The following is a 16,292-nucleotide window of genomic DNA, read 5'->3' as shown; positions in this document are numbered from 1 at the left end:
AGCACCAGGTGGATGCAAATGTGCCTGAGCTCCAGTGATGTACAGCACCACCAACAACACAGGGATCACGACTGAGCATCACCAACATATTGCTGTGACTCTGCCAACCATGCCAATGCAGCTGTGGGGTTTTTTTCCTATTGTTAGGCCAAAGAGTAGACTGGTTTCAAAGCCTCCTTAATCTGTAGATCTGTCTGTCTTACTGGTGCACATTTGTACTGTCTCTGGGCCTGAGAACAAATTCTCGCTGTGCACTTGCTCCATCAAAAATGAAGATAATTTATCTCAAAAAAAAGAGTAGCTGCATTATTTTTCTAAGCAGGACATTGAACACAGGATATTAAATACAATACTGATTTTGACCTTGTAAAGCATGAGAGAAATGTGCTATAGCTCTTACAGAGAGTATCTGGAGGATCAAAGTCAGAGGGAGAAGAAATTTTTTTTTAATGTCTGAAGACCAGTCTGCACCCTGAAATTTTCTCTGATTTTCCCAGTCAGCCTAAGAAAAGCCACCAGACACTTTCTTTTTCTGCATGGAATTACTGTTTCTGAAAAATAACTGACATCTGTGAAGTCCTGCAATGGGAAGACAACAACTTCACAGCAACTTTACTCTTCTTTTTTCCTATTCTTGGAGGAATCTCTCCTCTGACTGTGGCATGCAAGCTTTCCTCTCCTTACAAGGGACTGCAGGGCAGCAGCAGCTCTCTTGGGGTGGCCACAGACCCCAGAGCAGCCTGCACTCTGCTGCAAAGCTCTGCAAGGTTTTATGGAGTATCTCTACCCCAAGGGCAGAATTTATTCCTCAGTTGGAGATATAAAAGAGCCAACCTCTTTCCTTTCACATTGTATCACATCAAACACATTCCTACCCACAGAACAACACCCACATTGTTTGGGAGGAAAATAAATGGAGAGGCATCTTCAGGCTTTCAGAGAAAACCTATTGTAGCTACTCCTGTCTCAGTGGGAAATTCTGGAGGCTCAAAAGATTCACCATGTGTCCTCTCCCAGCCTGGGAGTGAAGTGATGCTGCAAGGAATTATTATTTTTTGTGTAAGATTCACACCATGTGGCTGCAGTTTAAAAAGCTCTTATTTTCCTCTCAGTCTCGAGCGAGCTTTAGGATTTACAGCACACTCAGCCGTTCTGGGTGCAAAACCATTCTCCATGGAATAGGTAAAGTGTTGCTGTTCTGGGAGCAGCCACATATTTGAGATGTTGAAGTTGGGACAAAATCCTCTAAGGTATTTGGAGAGAGTGTGACTTTTTTGAGACTGAGTTGAGGGCAGCTACAGCAGACTTGAGCTCAAGGTCAAAAAATAATTTTCTGAGACACCCTGGTGGAGAGGGCAGAGCCTGGCTATCAACAGTATTAAGTGTGCAAAAATCACGAGATTATCTGTATTTTGAAAGTAATCCAATATGTAAATTAGCTGCCAGAGGAAAATGGAGACAGCTGGCAATGGCTAATTTAGAATCTATTTAAGGCCAAATGATGCTGCAAAGGGGCTGTGGCTTAAGCCATTTCTGTTTCAAGACCTTGGAATCAGAATCCGAATTACTTCTATGTTAAAGTTTTGTCTAGTGTGAACATAGTTACAGTTTCTTCAGGGGAAAAAAAAAAAAAGAACATTCATTTCTCATTAGCAACTAAAACTGGTAAGATCCACTAACTGCATGGCTTAAAAATGCTGCAATTAACCCTGGGGCTTTTAGGATGCAGGAAGCTGTGCTGAGAGGTACAAACCCCGGTCAGAGCCAAGCTGAAGCAGCAGCTGGGTCAAGCCCATCCAGGGATGCTCTGGACCGTCCTCTGTCCTTGGCGGGGCTCCACATCCACCCCGCTCATCACTTATCCTGAGAGCTATCGATCCTCGGCTCAGCCGGAACAGCACCGGGCGTTCCCACCCCGCAGCCCGCCACGGCACCGGGAGCGGGGCAGGGAACTCCCGGAACGGGCCGCAAACAGCCCCCGGACCCCCACCCCGGGCAGGCCGGTCCCGCACGCCCCGGGCAGGGCTGGGCTGGTCCCGCACACCCCGGGCAGGGCTGGTCCCGCACACCCCGGGCAGGGCAGGGCTGGTCCCGGGCAGGGCTGGTCCCGCACACCCCGGGCAGGGCTGGGCTGGGCTGGCCCCGCACACCCCGGGCAGGGCTGGGCTGGGCTGGCCCCGCACACCCCGGGCAGGGCAGGGCTGGGCTGGGCTGGCCCCGCACACCCCGGGCAGGGCTGGGCTGGGCTGGCCCCGCACACCCCGGGCAGGGCTGGGCTGGGCTGGCCCCGCACACCCCGGGCAGGGCTGGGCTGGCCCCGCACACCCCGGGCCGGGCCCGGAGGGACCCTCGCTGCCCCGAGGCACGAGCGGGCAGAGCTCCGAGCTGCCCGGCTCGCAGCCAGCACAGGCAGGCTGACGAGCGGAGGAGCGGTGGAGCGGAGCAGAGGGGAGGGGAGAGGAGGGGAGGGGAGCGGAGGAGCGGAGCGGAGGAGCGGGAAGCGCAGCGCGGGCGCGACGAGCCCGGCCGGGGCCGCCGCTGTTCGGGGCGGGCGCTGCCAGAGCCGGGCGACAGCAGGACAGCGGGACAGCGGGACAGCGGGGACACGGGTGAGTGCTGGCGGCCGGGGCGATGTCCCGGGGCGATGCCGGGGCGCTGCCGACGGGACGGGCGCTTGGCCCCGGCTGAAGTTGGCTCCCGGGGACCGAGCGCTGGGGGCTTCGCTGCGGCGGCCCCGGGAGCAGCGCGGGGAGCCGGGGGCGCAGGAGGGCGAACGGGAGCGGGGGTCGGGAGCTGCAGGCCGGGGCCTGCGGCAGCATCGCCCCGGGATCAGCCGGCACGGCCCCGGCTCTGCGGTGGATGGGGCGGGCTGAGCTCCGGGGAGGCAGCGCCCTGCGGACAGCGGGACCCCGCAGCGCCGGGCGCGGAATCACCGGGTGGTTTGGGTGGGAAGGGACCTTCAGAGGTCACCTAGTCTGTCCCCCCGGCCACGAGATGCATTTTCTACCGAATCAGGTTGCTCAGAGCCCCGTCCAACCTGACCTTGAGTGTTTCGAGCCACAGGGCAGCCTGTAGCGACCCTTCGTGCCGTGTGTCTGCGAGGGAAGCTCACAGAGCTTTAAACGCTTATTGCAGGTCTCTTCCTCCAGGTACAGGTTAATACTGTATATATAAAGTGACCACGTTAGAAGTGTAATTTTATGTAGATTGCCCTGGGGAAAGCTTTGGGTTACTTTAAGGGTTGTCCCATTATTATCCCACACCATCCTGATTTGTATTCCACTAGTGACAGAGGTTTCTTCACTCCTGCTTCACGTGTGATGGTGGCCAAAGGTCACCTCTGATTAGGTGCTAGTGCAAAGCCAGGAGTTGCCAGTGTAATACTGAACATTTGGAATCCTCACCTATCCATACCTGCACCTGCTTGGATGCAAGGCAGGCTTTTCAGGACAAAATGCAGTTTTCTCACATGGAGCCAACAGAGCACCTGTCACCTGTTGCATCAGTGATGAATGTGAACCACTTTGGGATGAGCTCTGGTCCTGCAGCAAAGGGCAGGACCCAGCCAGGAACAAGGACTGCCAGCGTTGCAGTCTGGATTTTCCAGTGAACTACAGGCAGCAGTGCATGAAACTGGAACAGGGGCTTCAAGGAGAATAATGCTTCCCCAGAGACACAGTCCCTTTCCCAGTTGTGAGCCTGATGTCAGTAATGTACCTCTCTAAAGTCAGTTGTCCCCTTCATTTTGCAAAGGAAGTTTCTTTTCCTGGGGTAGACTAATTCACTTTACTTTCCTGGTACTTCATTGACTATAGGAAATCACACTCCACAAAGATTGTTTGACTTCTCCTTGTGACTTTCTGTGATGGAGATGTCACAGTGTCCCTAAGCAAGACTTTGTTTCACTACTCTTACTATCTCCAAAGTTTTCCTAATGGCTCAGTCTTCCTTGCTGTAATTAACCCCCTCTCCTTTCAGTGATATTAGTCACAGCCACAGGGAACAGACTATTCCTTCCTGTTCTGCAGGCTTTCATGCACAGAAAGACTGTTGAACATCTCCCTCAGCTGTGCTCTTTCAACCCCAACATCCCTGTTCCCATGCAGTTTATTCCCATACATTTTCTTTGCTGATGATTCCTGCTGCTTCCTTCTGATTTCTTGCCATGTGGTCTGTATCTTCTTGGGAACAGTGCCCAGAGCTGAATGCCAGGCTGCCATTTGGCCTTGCCCAAAATGAACAGAACAAGATTTATCAAGATCCTCATTCCCAGCTGCACACTTGCCAAGGTGTTTGCTATTTTGCCCTGTACGCTGTCACTGGCTCTGCTGACAGTGCTCACTGAGCTGACACTGTGCAGAGCTTTTGCTGAGCTGGTTTCTCTCCATCACACAACAGGAGAACTGCTCATTTCTACCTCAACTACACAATTGTCCTTAAACTCAACTTTAACCTTAATTCTCTTCCCTAGTGTTATTCCCCAGCAGTGTTATTCCACTGGATGAAACACACCACCTACTTCATCACCCAAACCTTTACTGAGAATACCAACTACTGGGCTTCCTCATTCCTATCATGGTAAAACTACCAGTGAATTGTAGAATTGAATGGTAGAATGTGTTTCATCCTGCTTCTGTCTAGGTAAAATCCCTGTATGCTCCTCCACACATCTCCTGCAGCTGGAGGTCATTCAGGCAGAAGTTGTTCCCAGTTTTTTCCTGAATTGCCTTCAGGACAGAGGGTAGGAGGATGCAGGGTGCTTATTCCAGGAAGTGTAAATCACGTTTCTGCAAAAGTTCATTTATTTACTGAGTGAGGAAGTGGGCAGGAGGAGCCTTCTGAAGCTCTCTCATCCTCATTATTGGCAATCAGGGCTACACTCTAATTCATGTCTATAGTTAGGCAGACCAATTAGGATCTATCATCACAGCTTGTATTTCTAAGGCATACCCGTTTATGTAAGTGCAAGTATTAGCAAATCAACCAATGCCTTTCAAATCCATTTGCAGGCAACCCTGTAAGATCCTTCCTGGAAAAAAAAAAAAATAATTCTTGACTTCTGGACTGGACAAAAAGGTCAGACAAAGACTAATGGCCAAAGCATAAAAGTGAAACTTTGTGCATATGGATAGCCCTGAAAAATCCTTGTGGATAAAGTAATGTAGTACCTACCAGCATCACTGCCCATTAAATCCCAGACTTTCTCCTTGATAATTAATATTTAGTTATAAGGTGTAACAGCAATTCTAACTTGGTAATTAACAATGGGTTGGATAGTTAATACATATTGGTGGTGTGTAAATAAAGGCAAGAGAGAAAACCACCAATAATTTCTTAAAAGCTGAGTGAAAATAGAAGATGGGGAGAGTGAAGGTGTTAAACATGACTAATATTTGCTTGCCAATTACTAGAGTTGCTTATTTAAAATGAGAAAAGTTTTGCATATAGTTTCTGATATAGAATGCTGTTGTCTATATCAAATGAACAAAATAGGAATGCCTGATTTACTTGGAAACAGTCCCAGTGATCCTGGCAGATTGGACATCTAGCCATGCTGCATGAGCCGTGCTGGAGGGAACGCTCACAGAGTCAGGTTCACTTTTCCAGAAACACAAACTCTTCTCTACCAGCTCCCCTCACTGGCAGTGAAGAGAGATGTTCAGCCCTAAAGGGCCCAGCTACTGCTGGGCTTGACCAGAAATTCCGATGCAGATTTTACACAGACTGTACCTTTCATTTTTCAGTGCAATGCACAGTAGCATTGCCTGGTTTTCTCCCAGGAGCTGCATCCAGGTTTTGTTGTGATCTCTGGATGGGCAGATCCCTAGAGCTGAGTCTAAATGTATTTTATGTTGTTTGAACAGTGTTTTTGTCTTCAGGTTGGGCTCCATACCTACTCTATGATGCATGCTTGAGTCAGTTGTCCCAAATATGCAAGAATGTATTCAAAACTTGCTCCCTCTTTTAATTTCTGCTCTGAAATGGGCCTTCAGAGGGGCTCCTCTTGGCCAGAGTGCCACCTCCTCTCCTGCCTTCTGGCCTCCTGCTGTTGGCTCTCACTGGAAGCAGCTTCACTGCTTGATCACTCTTTCAGCATGACAGAATAGACCTGGACTATTTAGTGGATTCTACATTTAAATGAAAAGTAAGAATTAGTTACAAAATGGATTTTCAGTAGTTTGCTGAACTTTGGTTCTGCTCTCAGCCATCCCTTTGCAATTCCCCAGCTTCTAGAGAAGAAAATGAATTCCCTAATTCCTCTAACTTCAATGTGAACTTAAAGGAAATGTGCAACTTACTAAAGGACATTTTATCTCATTTTCCTTTTTTTTTTCTTCTGTTCTGTTTAGTAAAAGAGTAAATTCTATATTTTTATTTCAACATATCTATTTTGTACACATCATTTATCCTGCTCCAGCCCAGCTCTGCAGGGGTGCATTGAAGCCTTCTCCTTGCAGCCCAGCAAAGTGTGTCAGCTGCACCATGAAATTACAGTCTGCAGGAATTGCCCCACTCCCCAGTAATTGCTGTGCTCCAGAAGGGACAGAAACGTGTTGGGACTTTGTTTACCTTTGAGACTGAGCACCTCTGGTTATCTGGGCAATCTCTGCAGCTCCATGCCCAGAGCTCACATGATGACACTTGGTCCTGAGGAGCTCCTGGTGCCACCCAGCCTTCTCCTGCCTGTCAGGGCACCTGCCTTGGCACACCTGGTGCTCGGTTTTTCCTCAGAGAGACCCTCCCCTGCTCTCTGAGTTAAACTGCAGAGCTGGAACACAGAGCACCTTTTCCTAAGATGTGCCTGGTTTTAAGTGAGGACCCTGAACTGTGAAGCAGTGCCAGTGTTATCACCAACAGCTAAAGTGTGTTCTCTGTTCACATTGCACAAGACCTGGCTGCACCTTCCAGACCCTGAGCTCAGCCTTCTGCTAAGTTAAATAGCTCTGCAGTGTCTGGAATTGTCTCTCCATTTAAATGCTCCTTCCTGTGATGAAGTGCTGCTTGCTGAGCTTGTATCATCACTGTGACACTTCTTCAGCCCAGAGTCACTCTGTGTCTCGGTTTGTCATCCTCACTGCTTGGGTTTGCCACATCTTCATTTGCATTTGCCCCATCTTCCTCTGACTGCCAAACCAGCATTCCAGGCAGTGGTGTGGACAATCCACAGGGACAGCAGCGCGGGGAAACCAAGGACAGCTGTGCCCTCCTGGGATGAACCAAGGACAGCTGTGCCCTCCTGGGATGAACCAAGGACAGCTGTGCCCTCCTGGGATGAACCAAGGACAGCTGTGCCCTCCTGGGATGAACCAAGGACAGCTGTGCCCTCCTGGGATAAACCAAGGACAGCTGTGCCCTCCTGGGATAAACCAAGGACAGCTGTGCCCTCCTTTGCCCTGTGCTGTTCCTGACTGTAGCAAGTCTTGCCTGCATGCATCCAGCACAACGCTGTGGTCTGCTCCAGTTTGACATTGTATGTCAGCGTGCTGTGCTGTGCAAACCTCGCTCTGGTCGGCTGTGACATCACCCTCAATTTATTTCAAGCACTTAGAAGTGAAAAAAATACCCACAGTCCATGGCCGAGAGCACCAGGTGAAGCCCAAGGAAAAATGGACCAAGGACAGTGGTGCTGCAGCCAAGGCACCTGAGAGGATTCCCGTCCTGCGAAGTGTGACAAACCTGGTGACAAACCCGGGGACAATCCAGGGTGACAAACCCGGGGACAATCCAGGGTGACAAACCTGCCGTGCCCTGCCGGGTGGGGCTGTGGCGCACTCGGCTGCCTGCAGGCTGCACTGCCACCACACGCACCGAGCCAGCGGCACACGGGAGGCAATAAAGCTGTCTTATCTAGAGTGATAACATCAGCAGCAGGATGTTATCAGGAAACCTCCCTGTCTGACCATGCAGGAGCAGCTCTGGCAGCCACACCTGCACCACCGGGGCCCCTTGGCCGCTGCAGCCCCACCTCGCACAGGCACACCTGGTTCCTCACCAGCTCCACACAAGGGCTCCCATGGCAGTCTCAGATGTCTTGAAGGAGCTGCCATCTACAAGAGCTCAACCTGCAGCTGGCACTGCGGCTGCACCCTGAGCTGCTGGCTCGAACTGTATTCCTGTGAGGCCTTCAGTTTGGGTTTTCATGTATTTCAGATTTGTGCTGCCCAGGGGTGCAGCTCTGAGCCTCATATTGTCACTCAGATCTGCACAGAACAGGGAGATGGAACAAATCCTTTCCCAGATGCAGACTAAGGACAACTGTTACAAGTTTTCAGGCCCAAAAGCACAAACAAGGGTGGGCTGAAGGGAGGAACAAGAAGGATGGGACCTCACAGCCTGGAGCTGTAATTGGACAATTAAACCCCAATATGCAAATGGACCAAAACTTATAAAAGTGTGAGGCCTCGTGACTGTTTGTCCATTTTGTGACCATTCTAAGTCCACCTTGGGTGTAACCCTGGTCAGGCTGTGGTCCTGCCCAAGGTGTACCCTAAAGGCCTTTCAATAAATACCCACTATCCTCTAGCTCTTTGCAGTCTCTGTTCCAGGTCAGCCTTCCCAGGCATCACCTCAACCCGCAGCTTCTGCCCAGTGCTGCTCATGCTCCAGAGACTGTGAGCACCTGCCCAGCAGCATTCCCTCTGCTCTCAGGAAACACCTTGGATATGCTGCATGGCCACTTCCTACCCCTGGGCTCTGCTGTTTCAGGATCTGTAATGTCTGTGCATTTGTGTTCTGCTTTCTTTAACAGGCAGTTACGAGTATGACCTCGTACTTGACATAATTTAATGACTGCTTGTCATTTACTGTTATTTTTCTTCAGTATCTGTACTTTACACAAACTTAATTTCGTTTTCTTTTTAACAGGAAAATAACTTGCCTGTAGTCATCATTCTTTTGTTGAGTAAAAGGTAACTTAATTGAAATACTAAATTACTGGGAATATGTTCATTTTGTTTAGATGGTAACTCTTCCTGAGTACATGATAAATAATCATGTACTGACTGGAGCATTTCTGTAAAACACTGGTTCTTTTCCTTTGGTGATCACATTGGAGGAAAATATAATTTATTTATAAAAATTAATTCAACAACCAAGTATATGTGTGATTTCAGTACAACTCTCTCCCAGTGTTGGGTTGCTTGTTTACTGGGATGTTGAAGATTTAGAATTCATTTGAACTCTGGATTAGTTCATTGGACTGTAAACACCGTGTTTCACATCAGTTTATTTTTCCCCACAGTGACTGCAAGCTGGTGGAAGCAATAGGACAACTAACAGGCTTGTTCATGCACAGGTGAGTGGGTGAGGTGCAGTTCACTTTAGTTCATATTGCTAGAATATTGTAACAGAGAGAAAAAGCTGATACAATATATGGGAAAGGCTTGATAGCTCTTTTTTCCATGACAACTGACATCAGGGTTGGATTTGGTTTCCGTTTTTAGGTAATACAGTAATTTAATAGTCTTTAATAGTGTTAATAAATGTGTCTGGTGGTTTTAGTTTAGATTTTCTCCTGTGTGGGATGTATGATCAGCCCAGTATTCAGGTAAGAGATTTCTTAGTCTCTAAAAGTGAGAGCTCTGAAGTGAGCCATTACTGTGTCAGAGAGTTAAAGGGATGGTAAAGGTATGGGGAAAAAAAAAGGCAATTCCTTAGAGAAACAATATTAACTTCAGCATCTCTATTCACTAAAGATAAACTGGGGGATATTACAAGTGGAACATTTATTTCTGGCCAAAGGAACAACAACAAAATTTTACTACTGGACAGTGCTAGAGAGTTTGATGTGACTCAAAGTGTGAGGGGCTCAGCCTCCCCTTCAACCCCCTTTGCAGCTGCAGCTGCAAGAGAACCACGGTGCTGCTGCTTCCCAAAAGGATCTGAGCAACTGCTGAGCCACAACCTGGAATCTGCACCTACAGCCAGTTAGGAGAAATTATAAATAACAATGTATTGTTGTACACACGGTAAATGTGGTGGTTAGTTCAGTTCAGTTAGAACAGTAAAGTTCAGACTTTACTACAGTAAGTTATGCTTCACCAATCTGTTAAATTAATTAAGAAAAGCTGATGAGTATATGGAGTAAGTGAAGTCCAACTGATACAATTATTTAGATTCTCAAGAGGCTTTGAGTGATCTGGAAAGTCCATGAAGAGTGTGGTGATGACATCTGATGATGAAGCAAAGCTCTTCAGAGTAATAAAGACAAGGACTGACTGTGCAGAGCTGCAAAGAGCTTAAGTTAAAATTTGGGAGAAGGAATACAATACTCACAGGTGAAACAACTGATGAGCAGACAGGGAAAAAAGGCTGATATTACCAGTTAAGGTATTTGGAATTACATTAATTGGGACTGCTCTGTGGAAACATCAGATCAGTGCTATGCAATGATTCAAAAAGCAAAGTACTTCTCAGAAATCATTAGGAAACTGAGAAAAGAAAACACCATTATGGTGAAGTATATATCTATGGGGTATCCACACCAACAACTGTTTGTTTATCTGGTCTCTGTCTCTAAAAAAAAATGTATCAGTATTGGGAAAGCACCAGAAAATGACAAAAGGGCATTGCCAGAGACTGGTGACAGGATTTGATGGACTTTTGTCACTTTTTGGTCACTTTTAAACATTTTTATGTTCAAAAATTCTTATAAATCAAACCTTTGCACAGTACCACAAAATGGCCATGAGGAAAGGATATTCCCTTCCTAGAGAAAAAAAAATCAAGAAAGTAATAGTCTAGTGTGAAATGTGAGACTTTTCTGTCTCCTCAGTAAAAAAGAACACCTCAAAAGAAAAAGCATGTCTGAAAATGTTTGACTCACAGAAGGTGGTTGTATACAAAAAAATCAAACACACCAAACTGAAAAGTGTTGCTTCTTATATTAGGATTTAAGAGCTGAAGAGAGGCTGTTTGAGTTCAAAGTGCAAATGTTCCATGTAGAATATCATGCTCCTCTTGCTCCACAGATGAGTGGCTCCCTGTTCTGCGTTGGATGGGTTGAATTGGTACCAGCCACGACAGAGAGAGGCACTCACTTCTCCTTGGTGCCTGGGAGAAGGCTGGCCTGGTGATTATCTCCTTGCAGAAATTCCCTGTTCCTCCCTGTAGCCCTCAGAGCACACTTCAAAGCCACTCACGACCCGCATTCAGGATCTCTTTCAAGAAGGGTTGGGCTGGCATAAGTGACATTCTGGTTCTCATGGGTGGAAGTGAGTGAAAGGCCTGATGGAAATCTGTCTTAGGATGTTTCCTTCAGGTTTGTGAAGACTTCAGGAAATCCAGTCCTGGTGAAGACAAGGAAAAGGATGGAAGGCCTGTAGGTTGCATGCTGTGCTGTAATGTGTGCACCAATGCATTGGGATCTGGTACCCAACACCTGACTTCAGCATTTGAAGACTAATGGTTGAAGGGAAAACCTGAATAGTCTGGAGAAATAAATGAGAATGGAGATCTGTACTTGAAGAAGTCTTGGTTTGCAAATCCGGCAGAAATTATGTTCCCAGATAGAATCCAGAAGTATTGCTTTATATATTAAGTACTCAACTAATAAAGTGTCCCTTGTAAATACCAAAACCATGACACTCAGCTATTAGAGAGGAAAGGAAAATACTCTTGAGGGTACCTTTGTCTCAAGCAAAGGGGCATCATCTGCATGCCCAGATGTTTCTTTTCCATCTCTCACCTTTCAGTATTGATTTATGCAACTTTGCAGAAGATTAGGTCAGAAAGGAGGTGTGAAAAAAGAGAATAAAGAATTATTTCATTTTCCTCAAGATGAAAACCACCTAAATTCCCATCACTTACAGTACTGTTTTCATTGTTGTACACCAGACTCATGTCTGCATGACATTTTGCTTTAACAGTGGTGTAATTGATGTGATGTGATGGAAAATCTTGCATAGGAGAGTACCTCATCTACTGCATCAGCTGAAGTTTTCAACAAGTTAATAATTCTTCAGTGTTGGACCAAAGTATGAAAAATTCTATTTTATCAAAAAAAGTGAGCATCTTTCTTCATCATCCCCAAAAGATTACACTGGCAGGTGAGATCAGAGCAGAGGATGACTCAGTACAACCATTCAGCACAGTTCTCTCTCCAGAGCTCAGCAAATAAATCATTAAATGTCACTGAAACCCCACTGCCTTGGAATGAAAGGACACTCCTAGGGCTGAAGGTTTCACTGTCAATCCTTCTGTCTGTTATAACTTTGGCAACAATCCTCGCAAACGTTTTTGTCGTAATTACAATTTTTCTGACCAGAAAGCTCCACACACCTGCAAATTACCTCATCGGCTCCTTGGCAGTGACTGATCTCTTAGTGTCTGTCCTCGTGATGCCCGTCAGCATCGCCTACACTGTCACCCACACGTGGGCCTTTGGCCAGCTGCTGTGTGACATCTGGCTGTCATCAGACATCACGTGCTGCACGGCCTCCATCCTGCACCTGTGTGTCATTGCCCTGGACAGGTACTGGGCCATCACAGACGCTCTGGAGTACACCAAGCGCCGCACTGCCGGCCGAGCAGCGCTCATGATCGCCGTGGTCTGGATGATATCCATCAGCATCTCTGTGCCACCCTTCTTCTGGAGGCAGGTGAAAGCTCACGAGGAAATTGCCAAGTGTGCTGTAAGCACGGATCAGATCTCCTACACGATTTATTCTACCTGTGGAGCTTTCTACATCCCAACTGTGCTCCTCCTGATACTGTATGGTAGAATTTATGTAGCAGCTCGATCCAGGATTCTGAAGCCACCCTCGCTGTATGGGAAACGTTTTACTACTGCACACCTGATCACCGGTTCTGCAGGGTCCTCCCTCTGCTCCATCAATGCCAGCCTCCATGAAGGGCATTCCCATTCAGGTGCATCCCCAATATTTATTGGTCATGTTAAAATAAAACTTGCAGATAGTGCGCTGGAAAGGAAAAGAATTTCTGCTGCGAGAGAAAGGAAAGCTACCAAAACTTTAGGCATTATTCTGGGAGCTTTCATTTTCTGCTGGCTGCCTTTTTTTGTCACATCCCTAGTCCTACCAATCTGCCAAGATGCCTGCTGGTTTCATCCCATCCTGCAGGACTTTTTTACCTGGTTGGGTTACCTAAACTCATTAATCAATCCAGTCATTTATACAGCTTTTAATGAAGAATTTAAACAGGCTTTCCAAAAACTAACACTTTTCAAAAAACGCTCCTCTTGAGACTCTCCTCTTGTGTGACTGACCCTTGTGCAATCTCAGCCCACCTGCAACTTCCCATGCTTTTATTCCTAAGGAACGGAGTGGTAATTGCCATCTCTGCTGCTCCCCTGTTCTGTGCATGTAACTGGGAATTTCTTGCCAATTTGATACTTTCTGTCTGGGATTGTACATGCCATAACAGAACCTGTCCATGGTCTCTGCAGTGATCATGTCTGTATATAAGATCAACAACACGTGAAATAAGCTTTGCAACGAGGCAAGGGGTGTGAACCAGGGAGCTTGTCTCATCCAATTATCCAGTTCTGCCACACCTTCTAAACTGGTGGGGGGAAATTGTGTGTGTATTTACCAGTCAGTATTTCTGCTGTATATTATTAACCATTTATGTTGGCTGAGAAAGTTTCTGGAGAGCAGGACCTGATAATTACATTTTCTATGGCATGTATCTTACCCATGTGAAGCTGATAAAACCTGTAACTTTTTCAGATGTGTGACACAGCCTGAGTGTAATCAGCAGCAGGGCAGAGCAGCATTGCACGGATTTAAGTTATGTGGATATTTCACAAATGATGCATTTGAAGCTATGCTTTTGGTGTAGAAAGGAGACAATTTATTTGAAATAATTATTACACATTTTATCATGAATAGAACAACCAGTGCAGAAATGCTACAAAATAAATAGCATGAGAATTATTGATCTTCTATTTCTGTCATTTAATTTTTTTGCATGCATAAACTGAAACAGGAGAATATTGTTAGTGCCAGTGTGGAATGACTAGGACCTCATAAAATAGCCAGAAGGTTCACTCCTTGGTGACAAGATATGGGAAGTTAGAGAGAACAAAGTGACACATCAAGGAAAACTTTCTTAGTAATTAAGGTTTTGAGGTGGATGTGGCATCCCTGTCTCTGGAAATCTTTAAGTACTGGTCAAACAAACTGTGGTCAGGAATCACTGCCAGGATCTTCTGCTGGGGTCACAGAGCAGGTCCCTTCTAACATGCACTTCTCTGCCTCTGGGATTATTTCCCTGATCTGGCAGGTGGGAAGCTGGCACACGGAAGTCTTGGATGAAGTCTCAGACAAGACACACTAAGTGGTGCAGCCCAAATTTCATGCAACATTTTAGTCCCTGGGCATTTTACATTAGAAGTGTCATGTCTATACGGAATATGAGAGCCACACATTGCTTTGAAAATCACCCATCACCCTTCTGACCACCCTTCCATCTCTCAGCCTAGTCCAATTCATCTCCCCCATGCACTGCCATCCTAACACACCACCACAGTGCATGTCCACCACAGCTTTCAGCCTCTCCTTTGCATTGGCAGCACAGCTTTGCAGCTTCTCCATGTTGCAGGTGCCTCTGCTGAGGGTGGTCCATAAAGTGATGCCCCAGGACCACTCACATGCTGCAGAGTCAGACAGAGCAGTTGTGTGGTCTTAGAACAGCCATCCTCTCTCCCACTGGAGGCATTTGAGGCTGCTCTGTTTGGGAAATGGCTCCTCCACCCTCCCAAAAGTGCACTGATCTACTTCTGCCATGCTTAAGAGATTTTGATGGTGCCACTGCGTGGCCATGTCCACACAATCTGTTTCCAAAGCGTGTGCAGAGTGCCCACTGTTGGTGCAGGTTCTCCTGTGCTCACTCCTGAGCTGGTGCCTTGCCTGGGGACGTGTGAGCTAACACAGCCCACAGGGAAGGCCTGAACCATTAACTAGTGCAGACAACTGAATTCCCACACCTGAGGCCAGTCCCTGGCACTGCTCAATTTGCTGTTACAGCAGCAGTCAAGTTTTCATCTTCCTCTGATGATGGACCAAAATGTTCACTTTGGGGCCAGTTTGTGATGACTTCCAAGATCCCTGGGTGATTCACCTGCTCAGTGTGAAACTTAAAATTACAGATCATGGTCCTGGAAGGGCCTTTGAGAGGCTGGCTAGTCCATCCCCTGCCTAGATCAACTATGCTTTTGTTCTCTTCCTGTATTTCTTACTCTTGAAGATTTTCAATGATGAACAGAATACAGCATAGGAAGATGATCCACCACTCTTGACACTGTTTAATTCAAGAGTAAACAAAGTAGGCCCTTTCTTTGATTAGATTATAGGTTGATTTTAAAAGGCACATGGTCTAATATTACACCATTCTTACTGTTAGTAAATATTTGATAGCATGCCTGAGTAATTTATATTGGAAAAAAACAGTGATATGGAACTGGTAGGTGAAAACACTTGCTAGGGATGATCATAAATTAAAGATAAATAACACCCACAGCCCCTGAGTTGAAAGAGGAGGCTCTCATGTCACAGAGATCAATGTCCATATTTACCATGTTTTACAATGCTCTGTGAATTGCAGTCCAGAGCACACAAATGTATTTCACAGAAGGTGCATGAGGGCTGAGTGATATCTCAGTACCTCTCCAGTGAAGCTCTTGCAATACTGAGCACAAAGGTAAGTTAAAAGATGTTGTTTGTATAAAAGTACATATTGATATGTCCAAGAAGATAGTTATTTCAATGATAATATAAAATTGATTGAAAACAGAAGAAATAGCTAAATATACATCAAAGCACGTGTGTTCACTGCAGCACCCCGCAAGTAAATTCCAGTGCAGGTTATTCCTACAACCAGGGAAGAGGATGAGTGTCAGCAATGTGGAGAAGACTGAAGACTGGCAGGACAATTGAAAGTGGAACACGATCACTCCTCTAGGACAAACCTGAACCTTGCTATGTGAAAGAAAGATGGTCATTGACAGCCTGTGGGTTGAAGCAATCCCACCATGCTCACCAGTCTGAAAACAGCTCCTTGTCAGGGGAGTACAAAGGAACAAATGCTGCATATGTAAGACTACTTAAGTATATGAAGCCCTACTGATGAAGAGATCACATCCTCACAAGCAAATGTCCCCAAAAGTCCTCTTCCTCTTTTGTATATGTAATCAGTCTATGATATGATGGAAATGTTTTTGCAGAACACACTTTATAACACAATGTCAGAATGCTTTTGTTTACAATTATGATTTTTTACCACTCTGATATTCTAATGCAAAAGGTATTTTGGTACTGTGAAGATCTGATGGT

The 16,292-nt window shown here is 46.4% G+C and overlaps 1 protein-coding gene across 4 annotated transcripts; it reads left to right on the top strand.

The window, feature by feature from the left end:
• Nucleotides 1–2,212: 2,212 nt before the first annotated feature.
• Nucleotides 2,213–15,440, top strand: HTR1D (5-hydroxytryptamine receptor 1D). Of its 4 annotated transcripts, none has more exons than XM_063419004.1 (4): nucleotides 2,213–2,609; nucleotides 8,866–8,909; nucleotides 9,242–9,295; nucleotides 10,971–15,440. In XM_063419004.1, the coding sequence occupies exon 4, from the start codon at nucleotides 12,066–12,068 to the stop codon at nucleotides 13,200–13,202; it is 1,137 nt and encodes a 378-aa protein (XP_063275074.1). In that variant the 5' UTR covers nucleotides 2,213–2,609; nucleotides 8,866–8,909; nucleotides 9,242–9,295; nucleotides 10,971–12,065; the 3' UTR covers nucleotides 13,203–15,440. The 4 variants fall into 4 exon arrangements, with proteins under 4 accessions (XP_063275074.1, XP_063275077.1, XP_063275076.1 ...); XM_063419006.1 differs by lacking the exon at nucleotides 2,213–2,609 and adding an exon at nucleotides 2,616–3,149; XM_063419005.1 differs by lacking the exon at nucleotides 2,213–2,609 and adding an exon at nucleotides 4,471–4,578.
• Nucleotides 15,441–16,292: the final 852 nt, after the last annotated feature.

The sequence above is a fragment of the Prinia subflava genome, chromosome 24, assembly GCF_021018805.1.
Source record: "Prinia subflava isolate CZ2003 ecotype Zambia chromosome 24, Cam_Psub_1.2, whole genome shotgun sequence".
NCBI classification, from domain to species: domain Eukaryota; kingdom Metazoa; phylum Chordata; class Aves; order Passeriformes; family Cisticolidae; genus Prinia; species Prinia subflava.
The sequence above is the reverse complement of the archived record's forward strand: the minus strand, read 5'-3'. Positions and strand labels throughout refer to the sequence as shown.

Coding starts and splice junctions, on each gene's coding strand:
- HTR1D (XM_063419007.1), top strand. CDS start 12,066: ATGACTCAGTACAACCATTCAGCACAGTTCTCTCTCCAGAGCTCAGCA.